This window comes from Pelodiscus sinensis, chromosome 22 (genome assembly GCF_052426305.1).
Source record: "Pelodiscus sinensis isolate ZL-2025 chromosome 22, ASM5242630v1, whole genome shotgun sequence".
Classification (NCBI taxonomy): domain Eukaryota; kingdom Metazoa; phylum Chordata; order Testudines; family Trionychidae; genus Pelodiscus; species Pelodiscus sinensis.
The window spans coordinates 24784631-24806424 of NC_143073.1; the positions used below are offsets into that span (position 1 = coordinate 24784631).

Sequence of the window (21794 nt, forward strand, 5' to 3'; positions counted from 1 at the left end):
GTCCGGTTCCAAGAAACCAGCCACAGATCCCTGGTCAATTTACCCTCTGGACCTTGCCCACAAATCACGCTGGACCAATCCTTTAGAATCTATATCTAAAGGTTTATTATTACAAGAAAGAAAAGCCTGAGAGTAAGGTTATTAAAGTACAGTACGTTACCTGCACCGAATCTCCCAGTTCTCGATGCAGGCTCTAGCAGAGATGTTGCAGCTGCTGGTTTAAAAGTTCTTATTGCACATCCTACGATCAGGATGGTTTCACAGGTCTTCCGGGCTCTTCAATCCCTGCAGTGCTGCCTCTGGGATGAAGTGCTGAGCTGAGAACAAAATGGCATCCACCACATGGCCTCTTTATACCCCCTTCCTGGCCTCTTCTGGTATGCAGCAGGTCACCTGGTCCTCAGCCTCTCTCTGCTGGCCGCTCTTAGGTCTCCGCCCTCATGCTTTAGGTGTGTCCTTGGGCCATCAAGTGCCATTGTTCTACAGGGCTTCGCTACTCAGCCTGTCCATAGCAATGCTTAACCACATTCGGAGAAATATTCAGCTTCCACACAGATTACAGATCTACACACACAGCCATTATATACTCACATAAACAGTGTACACAGGATCAGAAAACAACAAGCTCCCATTCAATACCCCACATGGCTCCCTTTCATACCAATTTCTGGGGCCAACACCCCCACCTAGGGGTGCAGCAGCGATCTGGCTGCTTCCCTCCATTTCGGTATTTTTCAAAAGAACATGATTGCAGTCTGGACATAATTGAAGTTTTTTTCAGAGAAATGGCCATTTTTCTGAGAGAAACTGTTGTGTAGACATACCCTCCTCTAGATCTGCTACCAGTGCTCCTCCTAATGCACCCTAGTATGCCATTAGTCTTCTTGGCTACAAGGACGCCCTGTTAACTCCTCTCCATCTTCTTATCCACTGTAATCCCCAAGTCATGGGAATTCTCATCAATTCCTGATCAACTTCCTCCGAGCAATGGCTAAAGTGGCCACCTACAAGACCAGAGGGAGGAGGTTGGCTGAGAGGGTCTCTTGTGACTCTGGGACCTTTCTGTGATGCTTTGTTCATCCACATGTCTGGGCAGAAGTCCTCTTGGTGGCATTTGCTTGACACCTTGGACTAGCTGTGGGTGCTGGCAGGGTTCTCTGCTCAGTGTTCCCTTCCCATTCTCTTGTTTGGACCATTTTGGTTGTCCCCCATAATCAGTTGCGTTCCTGGGCTCAGTGGATCCTCCCCCAATGTCGGGGGGAAGGGAGGGGAGTCCTTGTAACACTTCCTTGCAATCCAATAAGACCCTTCTCCTCCAGCCATCTCACCTGACCCTGGCACAAGAGATAACTGCCCCCGGCAGGAAGAATGTCTGGCCTGCTTGGGACACGTCTGTCAAATGGAACAGGAACAGGAACGGGCATGCTCTGAAAGGGGAAAATAACCAACCAGTGGTAGGTCTGCAAAGAGCCGTGTGAGCCAGAGCTGGCTGGGACTGAGCTCCAGAAACTCCAGGCTCGGCCATTCCTGGCCCCAAACTCTGCACTTACCGTGCCGGAGATGTAAGTTTAAAAAAGCCGGTTTGCTGTGCTGGGGCGTGAGCTCTCTCTGCCGTTCTCAACACAGCTGCATCCACCAGGGCTGTAGCCAGGGCAGGGGGAGGGGCAGCTGCCCAGGGTGCAAACCAGCAGGTGGTGGGAAAGCGGGGCAGACAAACGCAATGTTTGGGGTAGAGGCCTGTAGTGGAATTGGGATCCTGGGAGTCCTGTCACCAAACCGTCCCCATGACACCCGTAGCTCTGTGACACCCGTAGCTCTGTGACACCCGTAGCTCTATGCTGCTGGTCGTGGTGCTGCCTGCAGAGCAGAGCATCCAGCCAGCAGCTGCTTTTCTCTGACCACCCAGCGCTGAAGGCAGGGCAGCTGCCAGCAGCACAGAGCTCAGGGCAGGAAACCACGTACCCAGCCACCTTTGCTCCTGTGCTGCTGCCTTCAAAGCTGGGGATTCATGTTGCCCGCAGCATGCAGGACGGTTGCGTCAGTCCCACCCCTGCACCACCTCTGCAACACCCGCTGCCACCTGCACCTTGTGCCCACTGCTTCGGCCGGAGGGTTGTAGGACCCGAGGGATCCCTGTCCCACAGCCACAATAGCAGGAGCAGCTAGAAACTCGGGGGCGGGCGGGTAGGAGTGGGGATTGTGGGAGGAAGGGAGCAGGAATCCAAACCGTTCTGTGCAGGTGCCAGCAGGGTTCACGATCTAATCACTCACCCTGGGGGGTAAAATGCCTCGGGATGGCGCTGGCAGCAGAGGGCGAGTTGCTTCGTGCACAGGAGAGACTCAAGCAGCAGCGTTCACCATTCCACTGCCACCGCCACGTCATTCAGCTGCCAGTGAGAGGTCCCTGGGCGCTGTTGGGTGACACGTTAGTGTCAGCGCGTCACACACCAACTACCAGTTGTGGTGGGATGAGGAGCGTAATTACTGTGTGCCACAGAGTCACAAGGTCAGAAGAAGTCGGGGCACAGAAATTCTGGGTGTGTGTGGGGGGGGTGCTGTTGCATCTCCAATTTTGCCCAGGGATCCCTTCCCAGCCCCGCTTATGGATTCCTGCCTGCTGGCCTTGCCCATAGCCTCCGTTGCCAGACCTGATGCAGGGTCCTGGCTTTCAGGCTTCTGACCAGGGCTCCACTTCCAGACCCGTGCTCAGGGCTTTGCTGCTGGCTTCGAGATTGGGGTTCTGCCTGCCACCCCCTCCCCACTCACTGCTCCTGTCCTGAGCCTAAGCTGAGTTGTGGTTCCTGCCTCAGCCTCCGTACCCCATATGGGTGCCCCCAGAGAAACAGCACTGGCCAGGCCCTAGGTCGGAGGGAGGCAGACACAAGTCAAAGGGCTGGCTATTGGCACAGGCTCACAGGCAGGGCGCCTGCTCCTCGCAGTGCTGAAGTCTGGGGAGTGGAAGCTAGATCCCAAACCATCCATCTGCTGGAGGCTCCGCCCTTTCCAGGCATCACCTCCCCACCTCTAGAGAATATGACAGCGAGTCTCTCCTGAACCAAGACGTTTTGTTGAGGCAATAGGCATCATTAGTGTTTGTGAGAATGTCAACAGCTCAGAAGAAGATACAGTCTCTTTTATTTGTACCAGGTAAATGTGAGAGGAAGCTGGGTGGTGAGGAAGCGGGAAAGGACTCAAAGACTGAAAATGACCCCAAGAAGAATGTAACACGTACAAGCTAAAATACACTATGAAGCACATTCCCTTATTCTATTTTCTGCAATATCGTAACAAATGCTATTGAGAACTGATCTGAAAAGGTTGGTATTCTGATGTAATAGAGCAGGCGTAAAGTAATATTTTACAGTACATTGGAGAAAGTGACTCTGTCTCCTCCTCAATGGTAAGTATCAGGAACACCGTATTCAGCATGCGGCTTCCTCATATCATAATCTAAAATCAGGAAATGTTAGTTTGTGCCAGGAAAAAGGGCTGTGCTTGGAAGCGGATTGCATGTCCCAAAAGCATCTGAGAAGAGACAGAAGCACCCGACACGTGTGAGCGGCTGGCTGGGTGTGCCCCTCCCCCCAGTCCAGGAGTGCCTGAACCCCAAGCATCCTACCCATTAAATATACTTGTTTAACATGCAAGCAAAAAAGTACCCTTTAAAACTTTCCCCTATTGTATCTGCTTTGTTTTCAATATTTCTAACAAATGTTACTGATTCCTGATTTCACTTAAAAAGATGGCAATTTGATGGAAACTAGCTGGTTGTTAAGAAATAGTTTACTCTATATCTAAGAGCATCTACCTGGCTATTCAAAAACTCCCCCTAATTTGTAAGAGTGAGGACCATGAAATTAGGTATACAGCTTCCTCATATGATAGCTTAAAGCGAGGTAGTGGTTGGTTTGTGTCAGGGAAATAGGATGTGCCAGGAATGGAATTGCTTCTCACAAAATCAAACTGAACAGAGAGAGAATGAGTGATGCAGGTGAAAGGGGATTTCTGAATGTCCTGGTGGTGAGAGAAGCACCTCAGCAGCCCAACACTGTGGAATTTAAATTCAGAAAGGGGAAAATGAGGAGGTTAGTTAAACAGAAAGTAAAAGGTACAGGGGCAAACGTAGAATTTCTGCAAGGTGCATAGAAAGTTTTCAAAGTCATGATACTAGATGGTCAACTTAAAGGTGTACTCCAAATTAAAACTACAATACGAAAATTAAAAAAATGCCAGCCAGCATGGCTTAACAGCCAAGTAAAAGAAGCAGTGAGAAATAAAAAGGCGTTGTCTGAAACATAGAATTGAAATCATGAAGAGGAAAATAGAAGGAGCATTAACGGTCTCAAATATAGTGTAAACATATAATTAAGAAGGCCGAAAAGTAATAGCAATTTTTGTATGTACATGAGAAGTACAAAGCCTGCTAAACATCAGGTAGGGCCACTGGACAACTGAGATGCTAAAGGAGCACTCGGAGATGAAAAAGTCATTGAGCAGAAGCTAAATGAATTCTTTGCTTCAGTCTTCATGGCTGAGGATGTTAAGGAGACTTCCAAACCTGAGCCATTCTTTTAGGTCAGAAATCTGAGGAATTGTCCCAGATTGAGGTGTTATTATAAGACATTTTGGAACAAACTGATCAATGTAAGAGTTACAGCAGTCACCCAAGAGTTCTGAAAGAACTCAAATGGGAAATTGTGGAACTATTAACTGTGGTTTGTAACCTGTCCTTTAAATCAGCTTCGGTACCGAATGACTGGAAGATGAAGTACAAATCTTAAATGAGCCAAAATGTTCCATAGAATCTCTGTGGATAGTAATTCCTTGCTCCAAAAATAAGAATATAGCAGTGGGGATATATTATCGAACACCTGATCAGGACAGTGATAGTGACTGTGAAATGCTAAGGGAGATTAGAGAGGCTACCAAAATAAAAATCTCAGTAATAGTGGGGGATTTCAACTCTCCCCAGACTGATTGGATAAACATCACCTCAGGATGGGATGCAGAGAGAAAATTTCTTGATACCTTAAGTGACTGCTTCTTGGAGCAGTTGGTTCTGAAACCCACAAGGGAAGAGACTATTCTTGATTTAGTCCTCAGTGAAGTGCAGGATCTGGTCCCAGAGGTAAATATAACTAGATTGCTTGGAAATAGTGACCATAATATCATAAAATTTAACACCCCTATGGTGAGAAAAACACCTCAGCAGCTCAACACTGTAGCATTTAATTTTAGAAAGGAAAACTACACAAAAATGAGGAAATTAGTTAAACAGAAATTAAAAGGTACAGTGACAAAAGTAAAATCTCTGCAAGATGCATGGAAACTTTTCAAAGACACCATAATAGAAGCCCAACTTAAATGTATACCCCAAATTTAAAAAACCCAGTAAGAGACCCCCAAAAGTGCCATCGTGGCTTAACAACCAAGTAAAAAAAGCAGAGAGAGATAAAAAGACATCTTTTAAAAAGTAGAAGTCAAATCCTAGTGAGGAAAATAAAAAGGAGCATAAACTTTGTCAAATTAAGTGTAAAAGTCATACATATAGTAGCCCAATGTCTGTGACTCTGTAACGCGGTAGCGTTACGTGTTGCCTCTGGGGGGCGCTGTTGTCTCCGCTGTGGTGGTCAGCTGACTTCTGTGCCGCTCAGCTGGGATGCTGCGGGGGAGCCCAAACGGCCTCTTGCTCCCCTGTGGTGGCCCGGCTGAGTGCCGCAGAAGTCAGCTGAGTGCCACAGCTGAATGCGAAGGGGAGTGGGGCGGTGACGTGCGGCGTGACAGCGGCTCCAAGCCCCGCCCCCTGGCTGTGCGCAGGAGGAAGGTGGGGGAACAAGGGGGAAGGTGGAGGTGGAGGACAGCTGGGAGGCTGCAGGATCAGTGCTGGGCTGAAGGGAAATGGTGCAGGGAGGCAGCTGGAGCTCATAGGCAGCCGCTCAGCCGGGCTGCTGCGTGGGAGCAAGCGGCTCAAACAGCCGTTTGGGCTCCGCGCTCCCCACGCAGGAGGAGGAGGAGAAGAGAAAGAGAGACGGAGAGAGGCAGGAGACGGAGGAGAGCTGAGAGAGATGGGGGCGGCAGTAGGAGGAGGGGAGAGAGCGAGAGATGGAGCGAGAGACCAGAGGCTCAGGAGAGAAGACCGAGATAGAAAGGGAATAGGATGTGGAGAGACTTGAAAACCCCTTTTCATGATGGGCTCATTGGCTAATCTATTAAGAAAAGCCAGAAAGGAGTTTGAAGAACAGTTAGCCAGAACCTCAAAAAGTAATACCAAAATATTGTTACATACATCAGAAGCAGGAAGCTGGCTAAACAACCAGTGGGGCCCTTGGACGATCCAGATGCTAACGGAGCACTCAAAGATGGTAAAGTCATTGCAGAGAAGCTAAATGAATTCTTTGTTTCAGTCTTAATGGCTGAGGATATTGGGGAGATTCCCAAACCTGCGGCATTCTTTCAGGGGTACATCTAGATTACATCCCTTTTTCAAAATAGGGATGTAAATTAGACACATTGATAATGTAAATGAAGCAGGGATTTGAATTTCCTGCACTTCATTTACATAATGGCAGCTGCTTTTCTTTCCCCGCAAGCGGCTTTTTAACACCCCCCCCCCACGCATTGTTTAGATGGAGATGTTTTGAAAATAAAGCCCCTTTTCGAAAGTTCCTGTAAACCTCAAAAGAGAGAGATCTTAGAGTCATTGTGGACAGGTCTCTGAAAACATCCACTCCGTGTGCAGCAGCAGTCACAAAAGCAAACAGATTGTGAGGAATCGCTACAAAACGCACACTGCTATCTTTGCATTTTACGTATCTTTTTCTGATACTTTTGTCAGAAGACTGGGCCACATTTTGGAAAAAAACCTTTTTCAAACGCCCCCTTCTTCCTCGTGGAACAATGCAGGGGCTTCCAAAAGAGCGCAATTGCTCCTCCGCAAAAAAAAGTGGAAGAGCAAACGCGGTCCCTAGACACGGTGGAGTTTTTTTGGGAGACCTCCAGTATCCGTCTAGCCGTACCCTTGGAGGCGGAGAGGGAGCTGGGGAAGGGATTGTTCTGCACTTCCCAGTGAGTGTCTGATGTTACGATGCTGCTTTCTCTCTGCATCGCCGCGCAACTGAACCGCTGTGTGTCTGGGAAGCACTCTGCTCCCTGGGGCTTGTCCTGCCTGGTCTTGCTCTCATCGAGGGGGCTGCTTCCCTGGGGAGCTGGGGTCCCCTCAGACCTGCCCCCCTCTGCCCTCTCCCTGGGGATCCCTGCAGCAGGTCTGCCTGGCTGGCTCAGTCTGTTTTCTGGAAAAGCGGCGAGGAGTCCTGTGGCACCTTATAGACTAACTGAAGTGTTGGAGCATCAGCTTTCGTGGGCAAAGTCCCACTTCGTCAGATGCACTTCGTCTGTTTTCTGGGTTGCAGGTCGATCCCGCTCACAAACGATGGCCCCAGGGTGGCGCATGGAGCAGCCCGTGTGCCTCATTGAGAGCGACGACAAGGGGGCCCTGCAGGTGAACCCCCAGGCTGTGAAGATCCTGGAGGCCATCGCCCAGCCAGTGGTGGTGGTGGCCATTGTGGGACTGTACCGCACGGGCAAGTCCTACCTCATGAACGCTTTGGCTGGACAGAGAAAAGGTGAGAGGCCTGGGCAGTGGCCCCCCTCCCGCCCCCCCGCCCCCCCCCCCACGTGATTCCCTGCTGCTTTCTGGGGCTCACAGCAAACTCCCTCCCTCAGGCAGCCGTCCTGTGTGTCTGCGTCTCATGGAACCTGTCCTCTCTCCCCAGGGTTCTCGCTGGGCTCCACCGTCCAGTCGCACACCAAGGGCATCTGGATGTGGTGCCTGCCCCACCCCCGCCAGGACGGCCACGCCCTGGTGCTGCTGGACACCGAGGGGCTGGGAGATGCACATAAGGTGAGCTGGCTCTGGTGGTGCGGAGGGAACAGGCGGTACCGTAAGGTGAGCTGGCTCTGGTGGTGCGGAGGGAACAGGCGGTTCCGTACGGGGAGCTGGCTCTGGCGGTGCGGAGGGAACAGGCGGTACCGTAAGGGGAGCTGGCTCTGGTGGTGCGGAGGGAACAGGCGGTACCGTAAGGGGAGCTGGCTCTGGTGGTGCGGAGGGAACAGGCGGTTCCGTACGGGGAGCTGGCTCTGGCGGTGCGGAGGGAACAGGCGGTTCCGTACGGGGAGCTGGCTCTGGCGGTGCGGAGGGAACAGGCGGTACCGTAAGGGGAGCTGGCTCTGGTGGTGCGGAGGGAACAGGCGGTACCGTAAGGGGAGCTGGCTCTGGTGGTGCGGAGGGAACAGGCGGTTCCGTACGGGGAGCTGGCTCTGGCGGTGCGGAGGGAACAGGCGGTTCCGTACGGGGAGCTGGCTCTGGTGGTGCGGAGGGAACAGGTGGTTCCGTAAGGGGAGCTGGCTCTGGTGGTGCAGAGGGAACAGGTGGTTCCGTAAGGGGAGCTGGCTCTGGCGGTGCGGAGGGAACAGGTGGTTCCGTAAGGGGAGCTGGCTCTGGTGGTGCGGAGGGAACAGGCGGTACCGTAAGGGGAGCTGGCTCTGGTGGTGTGGAGGGAACAGGCGGTACCGTAAGGGGAGCTGGCTCTGGTGGTGCGGAGGGAAGAGGCGGTACCGTAAGGGGAGCTGGCTCTGGAGGTGCGGAGGGAACAGGTGGTTCCGTAAGGGGAGCTGGCTCTGGTGGTGCGGAGGGAACAGGCGGTACCGTAAGGGGAGCTGGCTCTGGTGGTGCGGAGGGAAGAGGCGGTACCGTAAGGTGAGGGGATGCCTGCTTTGGTAGGTAAGCTCAGCGTTCACCTCCCTGTGGCAGTTTCATTTGCCCTCGAGTCCCAGGGGCACCTGCTCTTTGCTCTTCTGGCAGGAATTGGGGTCCTCAGGGGGCTCAGGAACATGCACAATTCACTGGTGCGGGTAACACCCGTGTATCCGCGCACTAAGCCAGACTCCCCACGGTGCAGCAGCCCCAGGGCGCCAAGGCAGGATCCTGCCCTACAGCCGAGATGGAAACGTGCTCCCTGTTCTGCAGCGGCTCTTCCAAGTGCCCTGAACCCCCCCTGAGGGGATGGGAGGCCTTGGGAGGGGCGGCCCTGCCTGGGGAGCGGGGTCCGGGGGATGATCTAGATGTGGTGGGTCTGGCCCATACGATGGGAGGCCAGTTCGGTGGCTCTGACAGTGCTGGGGGCTTTGCACTCCCATGCGCCATGGCTGGAGTCTCACACACTGCCGTGATCTGTGTGAGACTGAGCTCAGCTCATGCCCAGTCCCCCTGCCCATGCGGATCAGAATAGCTGGAAAGCCAGGGGGGTGAGTCAGACGTACAACCCAGCTCTAGAGGAGCTGATGCGCTAGAGCCAGGCACCTGTGCATGAACTGCAGGAAGGGTCCCAGCCAGCCCACCTCAGTGACCGTGTGGCTGCCGGTCATGGATCCAGAGCCGCCCCACGAGTGGTGCCTGTGAGTCCTGCCCTTGGCAGCCTCTGTGACAGTGCGAGGTGCCCAGGTCGTGGCTCTCCGCCTGGGTCCTGCCCTGGGAGGCTGGGCCTGAGACCAAAGCGAGCGGTTTCTGAGCCGTTACTTCCGCGTGCTGCAGTGCTCAGGCAGCTTCAGGCGTCACATTCCCAGCACGGCGAGGGAACAGCATCTGGGCAGTAAGGAAAAGGCTCCAGGGAGCAGCAGCGCCCGAGGGAAATGGAGCCGCCTGCCTCTCTGGCTGAGGGTGGCAAGCTAGCAGCCAGCCTGCTCCCTATGGAGCCTGCAGCCCGGTCCACTGCAGGGTCCCCCATTCCCTCCTGCTGCACGGCTGGCCGGTAGGAGCCTCTCTCTGCGTCCCACTGGCAGGACACACACACACGAGGAGCCGCTCTCACCCAGCCCCTGCTCCCCCTGTGCCCCTTTCCCCAGGGCGACCTGAAGCACGACACCTGGATCTTCACGCTGGCCGTCCTGCTGAGCAGCACCCTGGTGTACAACAGCAAGGGCACCATCGACCAGGATGCCATGAGCAAGCTGCAGTATCCTTCCCGGCGGGGGGCTGCCTGGGGCTGGGGGAGGCTGCAGCTGCTGCTGCTGGGAGGAGGGGGGGGGTGGTCCAGGGTGTGTTGGGCCTAGTAGGTGGGGTCCAGGGGTCTGTGCAGGCCTAGAGCCACCCCCCAAAAGCGGGTGTTTGGGCTTCCCCATAATGCCCACCCGGCGTCTGCTCGGCCTTCCCCGCGGTCCCCCCCTCACCGCTCTGGCGAGAAGTGACTGGTCAGAGCGGGGTGGGGAGTCACTGAGTGACCCCCCCCCAGGTACCCCTGGGGCTGTGGCAGGTTCTCACCCTGAGTAACTGGGGCGGGGGCAGCCCCGGTGTCAGATCGTCAGAAGCGGCTGGGCCTTGGCCCCAGGACCAGCTGACACGTGAGCCCGGGAGAAAGAGGACTGGGGGGATTGAAAGGAAAAGTGTCTCCTGTTCCCAACACCGCCCCAGGCGACGCACCCTCAGCCCCTCCCTCCCTCCCGACCTCTCCTCTGCTCCCCTGGGCGGGGCAGAGCCTGCCGTGGGGGCCTCTCCTCACCGCCCTGTGGGGGGAGCTGTGGGGGGAACCGTGAGGACAAGCCGGGGAGCAGCAGGAGAGCAGCAGAGGGTGCTGGGCAGGGAGGGGGCAGCTCCTGGGGCCCGGAGCCCCTCAGGCCCCGCTGGGAGGAGCCGTGTGGAGACGTTCCAGTGACAGCAGAGCCCGGGCCAGCCCTGCCGCCACGACAAGACCTGAGCTCGTCCAGGGACGGTTGGGGCAGAGACCCAGCCCTGGGCTGGGCACCGGGAGGGGCAGGAGGCTGATGGAGGCTATTTTACCCAGCAGGCCCCAGCGAGTGAAGGCAGCAGGGAGCGCACAGCCGGCTGTGACAGGGAGCGGGGCTGAGAGCAGGGGCCCCTATTGTGGGCTGGAGAGCCTGGCGCACGCTTGTCACGGGGGGACGTCCTGTCCCATGGGCGGGAGCAAGGCAGGGCCCAGCAGGGAGCCCCACAACCTGCTCCTGGCCAGGGAACCACCTGTCTCCTCCTGGCCTCCAGCAGCAACGGGCTGGCGCTGTCCTGTGACACGTCCTGGCCTGAATCCACGTCCGTCGGGGTCTAGACTTGGAGACCCCGTCGTGAGCAGGTCCGGGGCTCAGGGCCGGCTCTAGGCACCAGCAAACCAAGCATTCTGGCCAGCCTCACCGCCCCATGTGGGCCTGCCTGTGGCTGCCCAGGGCAATGGGCGGGGCGCTGGAGCCGGCAGCCTGCAGGAGGAGCATGTTCTCTTGCTACCCCACTCGGCCACCTGGGAACAAGGGTCTGCGCCTCAGGGGAGGATGGGGGGGTGCGGGCTTCTCCTCACAAGAGCCCCGTGCAGGGCGCACTGGTGGGGCCCAGGCACAGGGTGCAGCCGACACTCAGTGCCTGGCTGGGGCTGGTCTGGCTGCTTTACTCCCAGCCCCTGTCACCAGCATCCCAGGGCACCTGTCTGGATTCCTTAACTGCCTGGCCAGCTACGTGTCTGAGCTCTCGGAGCACATCAAGGTGAAGGGTGACGAGGCAAAGCAGGAAGAGGAGGAGACTGCGGCTGATACTGAGTACATCAGCTTCTTCCCGAGCTTCATCTGGACCCTGTGGGACTTCACACTGGAGCTGGAGCTGGAGGGGAGGCAGGTGACGGAGGACGAGTATTTGGAGAGCACCCTGATGCTGAAGAAGGGTAAGTGCTCGGCCGAGGGTCAGGACAGGCTTGCTGGGAAGTGAATCAGGTCCCAGTGCGGAGGGGCAGAGGGGATGGAACTGCTCAGGGCTCGTGGTCCTTTCACAAACGCCAGGGCAGGGACCACCCTGGGGTGTGTAAGGGGCTCGGAGCAACGGGCTCGGAGCGATGGCTCAGGTGTGGACATTGGCATCTGTGTGAAAGTGGTTCCCGTTAACACTGAGCTGTGGATGGGGGAAGGTTCCACGTGGTGATGTCGTGAGTGTGTGACGCTCACGCGGAGCCAGGCTGAGCTCTGTGCTGACCCACGTCTGGCCTGTGCAGTGACATGGATCTGTGTGTCCGAGCGGCTGTCTGCAGGCGCTGCACAAACATGCTCTGGGGACTCACTTCACACCGAGGTGCGTCCATCAGAGAGTAGGTTCCTCTAAGCTCTGTGTGTCTAGTGTGTTAATGAGTCATGTGGGGCCCTGACAAAGGGTCACTAAAGGCAGGACAGACGACAGCTCCTGCTTCCTCTCAGCCCACGAGGGATGTTACCTGTCGAACATCGCTACTGGATTGCTGAGACTGGATTTGTTCTGAACAGTCCATGCTGACTGTGGCTTATTGCCTTGTTATCTTCTAGCTGCTCACAAACCGATTGATCATTTCTTGCACTGTGTTTCCAGGTACCAAATTTAAGATGGCTGGTCTATGTATTCCTGGATTTTCCTTATTCCCCTTTTTGTAGATGGCGCCATATTTGTCCTTTCCCATATTTGTGATTATTTACTGGTATGTCTAGTTCTTCCTGGTCACTCCCCACACTTCATGCACTGGGATACAGACCTCTGAGATAATCACTGGACTTCCCCTCTGTCCCGGCTGTTCTCTCCTCTGGCTGCAATTTCCCTCCTTCCCCCAGACTCGGACCAGTCCCCTGGTCTCTGTGTTTTTAACGGACCGTGGGCCTTTGTCTCCTGCCCCCACTGACTGTGGCTGAAACTCTGCCCCACTGGCTTAGCCGATGTGTATGTGAAGATGCTCTTTCCCTTCGGTGGCACGTGGACCCCATTTCAATTGGTACAGGCCCTTGGCCTGCCCCTGCCACTGCCTGTGCAATGGGATGAGATGCAGAGACTCCTGTGAAAGCCGGGGGGCTCATGCTCTGTGCGGGCTCCGTGTGTGCAGGACCAGGCACAGAGCTGTGGCTGGACGTGCTGTGAAGCAGCTTCATGTTCAGGGCGGCTCTGTGCGGTGATGGACGCCCTGCGCCGCTCCCAGGGGACGCTGACTGGCCCCTGAACCCGAACGCAGACGGCTCTTTCCCTGGGCCACACGTGGGGAGAATCCGTGTGACGCTGGTCGCTAGGGCAGCGTTTGTGCGCTTCGACGGCTCCATTTCCACCTGACACCAGCTCTTGTGTGTGCGCCATCCTCTGCCAGACAGCCAGCACTGTCGCCACGGCAACTGCAGTAGCGCTGCCCCCGGCGCGGTACCACTCACAGCGACAGCAGCAAGAGACGCGCCCGGGCTCTTCCTGCGCCGTGTCGCGAGGCGTTGGGCACCACAACCGCCCCAGGGCGCCCGATCCCTAGTGGGACAGAGCTTCCTTCCCCAGCACCCGGCTTCCCTACCCATCCCCCCCACCCCCGCTCAGGCTCCCCTCCCGGCCACCTTCTCCCCCCACCACAGCCACTGCAGCAGCCTTCTCTGTCGCCACGAGAGAGTAACGTGGCCCCTCAGGCCCCTCCCAACTCTGCCACAAAGACCCTTTGCCAGCCCCTCACGGGCCCTCCCTGCCCTGTCTGAGCCCCGCCCGAGGCTGCTTCTCTCACCTGCAAGGCCCTTCACAGCCGGCCCCTCCCCTGACCCCTCAGGAACCTGTTGGACCCTGACTCCCCTCAGCCAGTGCTGCCCTTGTGGCATTTCAACACCCCTCCGCCCCTTTCCCCGGCGCTTTCTCCCCTCAGCCACTGCTGTCCCCGCTCTGGACCTCATGTCATATCAGCCCCCCCCACCCCGGGTGTTTTCTCCCAGGCTGCCCCCCACTTGAAATGCTCCCACAAAGGTACCACACCAGCCACTTGTACAGCTCTCCGTGGGCCTATAGACAAACTGGACAGTGGTTCGGTGGCTGTGGTGCAGAAACCACTGCTGGTGATGCTGAGTGGTAGTGTCTCATGTGGGCTCCCTAGTCTGACTGTCTCTGGCTGCAGTGTCTTGTCTCAACCTGAAACAAAAGACAGGACTTTGTAGCACTTTAAAGACTAACAAGATGGTTTTTTTGGTGATGAGCTTTCGTGGGCCCACGATGAGCCCACAAAAGCTCATCACCTAATAAACCATCTAGTTAGTCTTTAAAGTGCTACATAGTCCTGTCTTTTGTTTCAGCTACACCAGACTAGCACAGCTACCTTTCTATTACTTGCGTCAGCCTGAGATCTCCGGAGCAGTGATTAGCTTTTTGTTCAGTGTTTGTGTGGGGCCTAATGCCACAGAATCCTGGTCCATGCCTGGGTTCTAGGTGCTGTAGTAACACAAAGAACATCAACAGTGGCTGTGAGATTTCCCAGAAGGTAAGTGTTTATAGTCTTTGGGTTACCTATTTACTTTTGGCTTGGCTTCTCCATGGAGTTTTCAACAGAAAGCCTCGGAGTTCGGGCTTTGGCTGAAATATTTTCTTCTCAGCCCAGAGCTAGTAGTTTATCCATGTCCCTTTCAACACATTACCTGACCACTCAGATCTTGGTGGGGAATTGAATCCTGCTAGATATGGTGCAAGAGATCGTGCACTTCTTAAAAGTTTGTTTTGGAGTGACTGAAAGTGCATGTGCTGTGCATACAAAGCTTCTTGATGGAGGTGGGCTCTCAAACCCAGCTATGTCGAGACTGCAGGCTTTTTCAGGAGAAACTTTTCTGGAAGAGATAGTCCAAAAAAACTTCTTCCCGAAGAGCGTGTCCACACTGTCAAAGCACATCAAAAAGGTTATTTGCTTTTTTGACAGATAGCATTCACACTGAAAGGACGCTATCTCACATGTACGCTGTGACTACTAAGGATGTTAAAGACTAGTCAACTATCCAATAAGCATTTGCTTCTGTATAGGCACTTCCGTGGTCCTCCTTTGAGATGTACAAGAGTGTAGATGTGCTCATAGACAGGGGATGCCATCCTTAGCACACAGGGACAGGGGCCTGAAGTAGGAGTATGGAGGCTGTTTTAGCTCTGTCGTTTGCACTGGTGTGGGCACTGCTGGGAGACTGCGTCTGGTGCCCCAGCTCATGAAGGATGTTCATAAATGGGGCAGGCCTCAGTGAAGAGGCATGAGGGTCACGAAAGGCTAGAAAACCTGCCGTACAGTGACAGAGTCCAGGCGCCGTGGAGCTCCCTTGCCAGAGAGGCTCTGGGGTGAGTCGGGGACCGTCTATTTCAGAATGAGCTTTCCCGCCCCAGAGGAAGGTCTGACCCAACCCAGAAGCTGGAAGGGGGCGAGACCATTGCAGCCTGGCAGGAAAGGGGTCAGTGTTCACAGAGGTAACTAATCGCTGGGCAGGTTCCCCAGGGTTGGTGGATTCTCCGTGACCGACACTTTCCCAGTCAGGGCGGCGTGTCTGCCCGACAGCTCTGCCCAGGGGTTATCGGGGGCTGCAGGTCAGACGAGATCATCACACTGGGCCTTGGCCTTGGAGTGTGTCCCTAGGGCAATAGTGGGGGCCACCATGGGCTGGGGGGCTCTGCTCCTTGTACCAGAGGGTCAGAGATGCCAAGGCCACTTAGCGCCACTGTGGCCTGACCTCCTGCCTAACGCGCCCATCCACTGGCTGGCTTGGGGCAGCCGCTCCAGCCCCCGGCTTTCAGCCACCTCAGCTGGCCTATGGGTGGGACACATGTGCCTGGAGGTTACCGGGGGTCTGGCACAGGGCAGCAGCTGGGGATGGGCCCTGCACTCACCGCAGCAGCAGCAGGAGGCAGAGTGACCCGGCAGGCTGCCACCCTGTTAGCCGACGGTTAGGACAGTGTGTACATGTGTGTTTCTGAGAAGAGGTTTAACGTTTGTGTTTTTACTGCTAGGACCGGGGTTCCATCGCAGAGGGTAGCCAGCAGGCCAACAGACGTCCCTTATTTATAGGAAGAGCTTATTACACCTAAGATTTTAGCTGCTAGAACACAGGGTTTCTTCGCAGCGGGCAGCCTAGGGAAGGCTGAAAAGTGCCCCAATGGACCTGTCACCTGGGAGTGACACAGATTTAAACGCCCAAGCTTTTCCTATGCCTGTTTCTTTATGACCGGCTGAAGTTTTTTTAAAATTGTGCTTGGTTTTATTACAGCAACTGAAGGAGTTAGGTTAAAACTTAAACTGTTACAGGTTTATTAAAAAAAACTTATAAAAGCATATGGTTACTATGGCTATTGCTCTCTTTCTTAACTGTTAGCAAATACAAATCTTAAAAATGGTTACAAAGCAAATAAAGATAGAAAATAGAAATAATGGTACTAAGTAACAGCTTAATTTTTAAAGAGCTTTAAGTCTATGTGTACACTTAAGACAAAGTACCACATCCAGGTACAATTTTTACCCATTTCTGTGCCTTTTGGCTCCAGCGTGTCAGGCCAGGGCCGGTCTTTCAATTCCTAGGAAAGACGAATACGAGGTGCGCGTCCCCATGGAACCTCAGGAGATCAAACATCTAACCCGACCAGCAGATAGATGGTAGATTGACACTCAGAGTAAATGTGCTGCTGGACCCATCTTTATACCCCCGGGGGGCCGTATTCTTTTTTTTATTTAAGATGCCAAATTGTACTGGTCCATTTTGTGGCGCCAGTTCTTACAAGCAAGTTTCAAGTTAATTTACACTTGCAAGAGAGAGAACTAAATTGTGAGCACTAGACATTTTTTTACTGGGCGAGAGATTCCTCCTCCCGCGGACGGCTGTGTGTTCGTATCAATATGGGTTTGAGTTAAGGGCACTCCTTGGCAGTCTCTTGGTCAGCAATTGGCATATTTCTGTTTACAGCCATTCACGATCACAGCAGCCTGGGCCTTCTGCTCTGTGTGCCCTGCATGCTCCAGGCAAGCAAAAGTGGATGTTACAAGGGGGGTTCCTGTCTGGCTACACACCCTCTGCTGCCCAGCTCCCAGACCAGCGCGCTCTGCATCACTGCAGTGGTGAGAAGCGAGCCCTAGCCCCAGTGATGCAGAGTCAATGGGCTGGGAGATGCCAATGGGGCAGAGCTCAACAGGCCACCATGGGGAGTGTGGGGGGGTCCCCACCTGTTGCCACCCCATGCCAGGCTCACGGCAATCCCATGGCTCATGTCAGTTAGGGGAGGTAACTCTGGGCAGGAGGTGCAATGGGGGGCAGGGCGGAGCAGGTACGAGAGGGGGCAGAAGGGAGCAGGGGCAGGGCTTGGTGGAAACGTTGGAGTGAGGAAGGGACAGAGCTGGGAAGAGCAGAGCCTCTGGCAGGGCAGTTCCCCCAGGCCCTGTGCCCCTATGGGGCCAGCCGTATCCCCGAGAATCGGTCTGTAGAATAAGATGAAATCCAGGGAAGACAAGAGGGAAGTTCTGTACTTGTGAAGGCAAAATCTCAGGCACAAATATGGCAGGTGGACTAACTGGGGAAGCAGCAGAAAGGGGCCTGGGGTATGAGACAGCAGCGTGAGTCCCTGTGTATCTTCAATGGGCAGCGAGTTTAAAACAAATAAAGAAAGTTCTTTTCACACAGTGCATAATCAACCTGTGGAACTCCTTGCCTGAGGAGGTTGTGCAGGCTTGGACTATCACAGGGTTTAAAAGAGAACTAGATCAATTCATGGAGGTTAAGTCCATAAACGGCTATTTGCCAGGATGGGTAGGAATGGTGTCTCCAGCCTCTGTTTGTCAGAGGGTGGAGATGGATGGCAGGAGAGAGATCACTTGATCATTACCTGTTCGATTCACTCCCGCTGGGACACTTGGTGCTGGCCGCTGTCGGCAGACAGGATACTGGGCTGCATGGACATTTGGTCTGACCCAGTATGGCTGTTCTTGTGTTCTTATGTTTCAAAATATTTATGGGGACTCTTCAGGTGGTGGGTTGGGCTGACCACTAGGCACTCGGGCCTTATGGGCATGTCACCTGCCTCATTATCTTATCCTAGTTTGTCAATCTCATCATCTGATTCTTGCTCTCCAAGGGTATGTCTACACTAGCTCCCTAGTTCGAACTAGGGTGGTTAATGTAGGCAACCGGAGTACAGGTAGTTCAGAATAGGAAGCCTAATCCGAACTACCTAGTCCATGCCGTGTGTAGCCGTGGGCACGGAGTCCGAACTAGCTGGCATTTAAAAATGGCAGCGCCCGGCAACATGCAAATGAAGCCCGGGAAATTCAAATCCCGGGCTTCATTTGCAACTCCGGTTGCCTACATTAAGCACCCTAGTTCGAACTAAGGTGGTAGAGTAGACATACCCCAAGTGTTTAGACGGGAAGGCAGGCAGGAACTGAAGGGGCTGAGTTTGGGGTAAAGCCAGAATCGGCAGGGATCTGCCTTTGAGTGCCAACAAGCCAGCAGCCAGGATGGGTGGACGGATGCTCTGCTGGGAGATAAAACCATCCTGTTCTAGACTGTTTGAATTCACTTCTCTCTCTCTCTCTGCATTGCTGGCTGCTCCCTTTCCCTCTCGGTGCAGGTCGGAGCAAGGAGGTGTGGAATTACAACACCCCACGCCAGTGCATCCGCGAATACTTCCCCGCGCGCAAGTGCTTTGCGTTTCTCCGGCCAGCCAGCGACAAGGAAATGAAGCAGCTGGAGTCGCTCCCTGACAGCGCCCTGCAGCCTGAGTTCCTGGAGCAGAGCCACAGATTCTGCCAGTACGTTCTCCAGGAGTCGAGGGTGAAGATGCTGAAAGGAGGCCACCCCGTCACCGGGCCAAGTGAGTCATGAGCGGGAACTAGCAAACCAGGGGAACGTCTGTGCAGCCGGGCTGCCCCCTCCCCAGGATAAGGCCGGGAGAGCAGGTCCTCAGGCTCCAGGGACTGACGCGAGGGTAGAATGATCCTTCCAGTCCCTAATGCCACCTCTCAGCTCCATCGGCCGGATTTTGAGGGGGGAGCGGCCCTCCAATCCTGCCCCTCCCCACAGCGCTTAGAGCAGAGGGGCACAGAGAGAAGCCAGATGCTTTGAACAGCCTGGGACTACTCTGAATCTGGTGGGTGCCATGTGCCTGGGGGCCCAGGCAGGGTAGCCCACAGGCTGAACTGGGCAGCCCGTGGGCCGGATCCAGTAGCTTGGTGTACCACTGTAGGGCTTGCCGTGTAGACGGGGGAGGGGAGGTCTGGCCATGGGCCAAGTCTGCAGCTGGTACCTCAGTGTAGCTCTGGTGGAGTCAGTGGGTCCGATCCCCCGGCGATGCAGCCCTGGGGTAAATTGATGTGGCTCCATGGGCTGCAGGAAGCCAGATCCCCCAGCAGTAACAGCGCAGCTGTGTTATCTGAGGGTATATCTACACTACAGCACTATTTGGAATTAACTTAATTGGAAATAGTTAATTCGAATTAAGCTAATTTGAAATAACGCATCTATACACAAAAACTATTTCGAAATAGCACGTCCACACTGAGTGGACCCTGAACAGAAGTTAAGGCTGGCTGGAAGCAGTGCCAGCAGGGTATCAGGTTAGGACCTAGTGTGTGGGGCTGCAGCCTGAAGCTAACTGAGCTCTGTGCTTAAAGAGACCCAACTCCCACCCCAGACAGACAGTTCTCAGGGTTCCCCGCTTGCTTGTTTACCTCGATGAGGGACAGCAAAGCAGTCCTGTCTTGGAGTGCCCTGAGTGCCCGCACTCAGCACATCACAGCACCCGGGCACATGGAGCCAGAGCTTCCCCGGTGCATCTCGTGGGGTCGTTGCCATCAGCCTGGATGCACTTGCTGCAGGCTGCCATCCGGGGGTTCATCAGGGGGCTGTCAGGATCCAGGAGGCCCTGAGGGATAGCGCCTACCCCGAGGAGCCCTCAGCGCCTCCCCAGTCCTCCCCACCGGGGGCTCATGCCCCATTCCTCATTCACATCCTTCCACTTACCCCTCCCTAGCCCCCCTTCCTGATGTCAAATAAAAGACACGTATGTTCAAAAATAGAAACTAGGTTTATTGAACAAAACTGAGGGAGGGATAGACCTTTGGGGAGACTGGGAAAAGGCGGTGGGAGAGGGGAAGAGAGAGGGTGGGAGAAGGGTAGGGGAAACCTGGGAGGAGGGAGCTGGAAGGGGTAAGCAAGGGGAAGAAGAAGGGGGGAAGATCAGGACTCAGGGTTGGGGATCTCACTGGACCAGCCTGACTTTCATGTAAACCTGCTCCTGGGTTCGCATGTGGCCTTTGGTGGCCAGACTGGCAGCTATCCTGCCGTAGACGGCTGCATTCCTCTGTCTAGTGAGATCATGGATGTTGGTGGCATCCCCTCCAAACCTGTATAAGGTCCATGATCTCCACCCTGGACCAGGAAGGCTCCTGCCTTCTCTAGCCCCTGTCAGGCTCCCAGGGAGCGGTGGAGGGCTGGCTGCCAGTGGCTTGCTGGCTCATGTTTTGGGACCACTGGGTCAGGGGCCCCGGTGGCCACTGCGGGCTCTGGGCTGACAGGCTTGGAGGTGGCACAGGCACTGTGGCCAGGGTCTACCCCTTTAATAGCTCCGGGGCTGGGGGAGAGGAGAGGAAGTTTTCCTGGTTGTGCCCAGAGTGGTCACCAGGGCTCCCTGGGAAGGGCTGGAGGCCCCCTATTTCGAATTAAGTGTCTACACAGCATAAGAACATAAGAACGGCCGTACTGGGTCAGACCAAAGGTCCATCTAGCCCAGTATCCTGTCTACCGACAGTGGCCAGCACCAGGAGCCCCAGAGAGGGTGGACCGAAGACAATGATCAAGCGATTTGTCTCCTGCCATCCCTCTCCAGCCTCTGACAAACAGAGGCCAAGGACACCATTTTATCCCCTGGCTAATAGCCTTTTATGGACCTAACCTCCATGAGTTTATCCAGCTTCTCTTTAAACTCTATTATAGTCCTAGCCTTCACAGCCTCCTCTGGCAAGGAGTTCCACAGGTTGACTACGCGCTGTGTGAAGAAGAACTTTCTTTTATTAGTTTTAAACCTGCTACCCATTAATTTCATTTGGTGTCCTCTAGTTCTTCTATTAAGGGAACTAATAAATAACTTTTCTTTATCAGCCCTTTCCACCCCACTCATGATTTTATAGACCTCTATCATATCCCCCCTCAGTCTCCTCTTTTCTAAACTGAAAAGTCCCAGTCGCTTTAACCTCTCCTCATATGGGACCCGTTCCAAAACCCTAATCATTTTAGTTGCCCTTTTCTGAACCCTTTCCAAGGCCAAAATATCTTTTTTGAGGTGAGAAGACCACATCTGTACACAGTATTCAAGATGTGGCCGTACCATAGTTTTATACAGGGGCAGTAAGATATTCCGAGTCTTATTTTCTATCCCTTTCTTAATAATTCCCAGCATCCTATTTGCCTTTTTGACCACCGCTGCACACTGTGTGGAAGTTTTCAGAGAACTGTCCACGATAACTCCAAGATCCCTTTCCTGATTTGTCATAGCCAAATTAGCCCCATCATACTGTACGTATAGTTGGGGTTATTTTTCCCGATGTGCATTACTTTACACTTATCCACATTAAATTTCATTTGCCATTTTGTTGCCCAATCACTCAGTTTGGTGAGATCTTCTTGGAGTCCCTCACAGTCTGCTTCTGTCTTGACTATCCTAAACAGTTTTGTATCATCTGCAAACTTTACCATCTCACTGCTTACCCCTTTCTCCAGATCATTTATGAATAAGTTGAAAAGGATTGGTCCCAGGACTGACCCTTGGGGTACACCACTAGTTACCCCTCTCCAATCTGAAAATTTACCATTTATTCCTACCCTTTGTTTCCTGTCTTTTAGCCAGTTCTCAATCCAAGAAAGGACCTTCCCTCTTATCCCATGGCCATGTAATTTACACAAGAGCCTTTGGTGAGGGACCTTGTCAAAGGCTTTCTGAAAATCTAAATATACTATATCTACTGGATCCCCCTTGTCTGCATGTTTGTTAA

The 21794-nt window shown here is 54.3% G+C and overlaps 2 protein-coding genes across 2 annotated transcripts in view; one reads left to right on the forward strand and one right to left on the reverse strand.

The window, feature by feature from the left end:
• LOC149521872 (uncharacterized) overlaps positions 1–21794 on the reverse strand; it is a 465443-nt gene that overhangs the window by 154814 nt on the left and 288835 nt on the right. The gene's annotated exons all lie outside the window — the stretch shown is intronic.
• LOC149521873 (guanylate-binding protein 3-like) overlaps positions 7413–21794 on the forward strand; it is a 32129-nt gene continuing 17747 nt past the window's right edge. Inside the window, exons 1-5 of the mRNA XM_089772700.1 lie at positions 7413–7622; positions 7773–7900; positions 9901–10010; positions 11509–11714; positions 18377–18619. Coding sequence (XP_089628826.1) covers positions 7430–7622; positions 7773–7900; positions 9901–10010; positions 11509–11714; positions 18377–18619 — 880 coding nt within the window. The 5' untranslated portion in view covers positions 7413–7429. The remainder of the gene's footprint in view (positions 7623–7772; positions 7901–9900; positions 10011–11508; positions 11715–18376; positions 18620–21794) is intronic.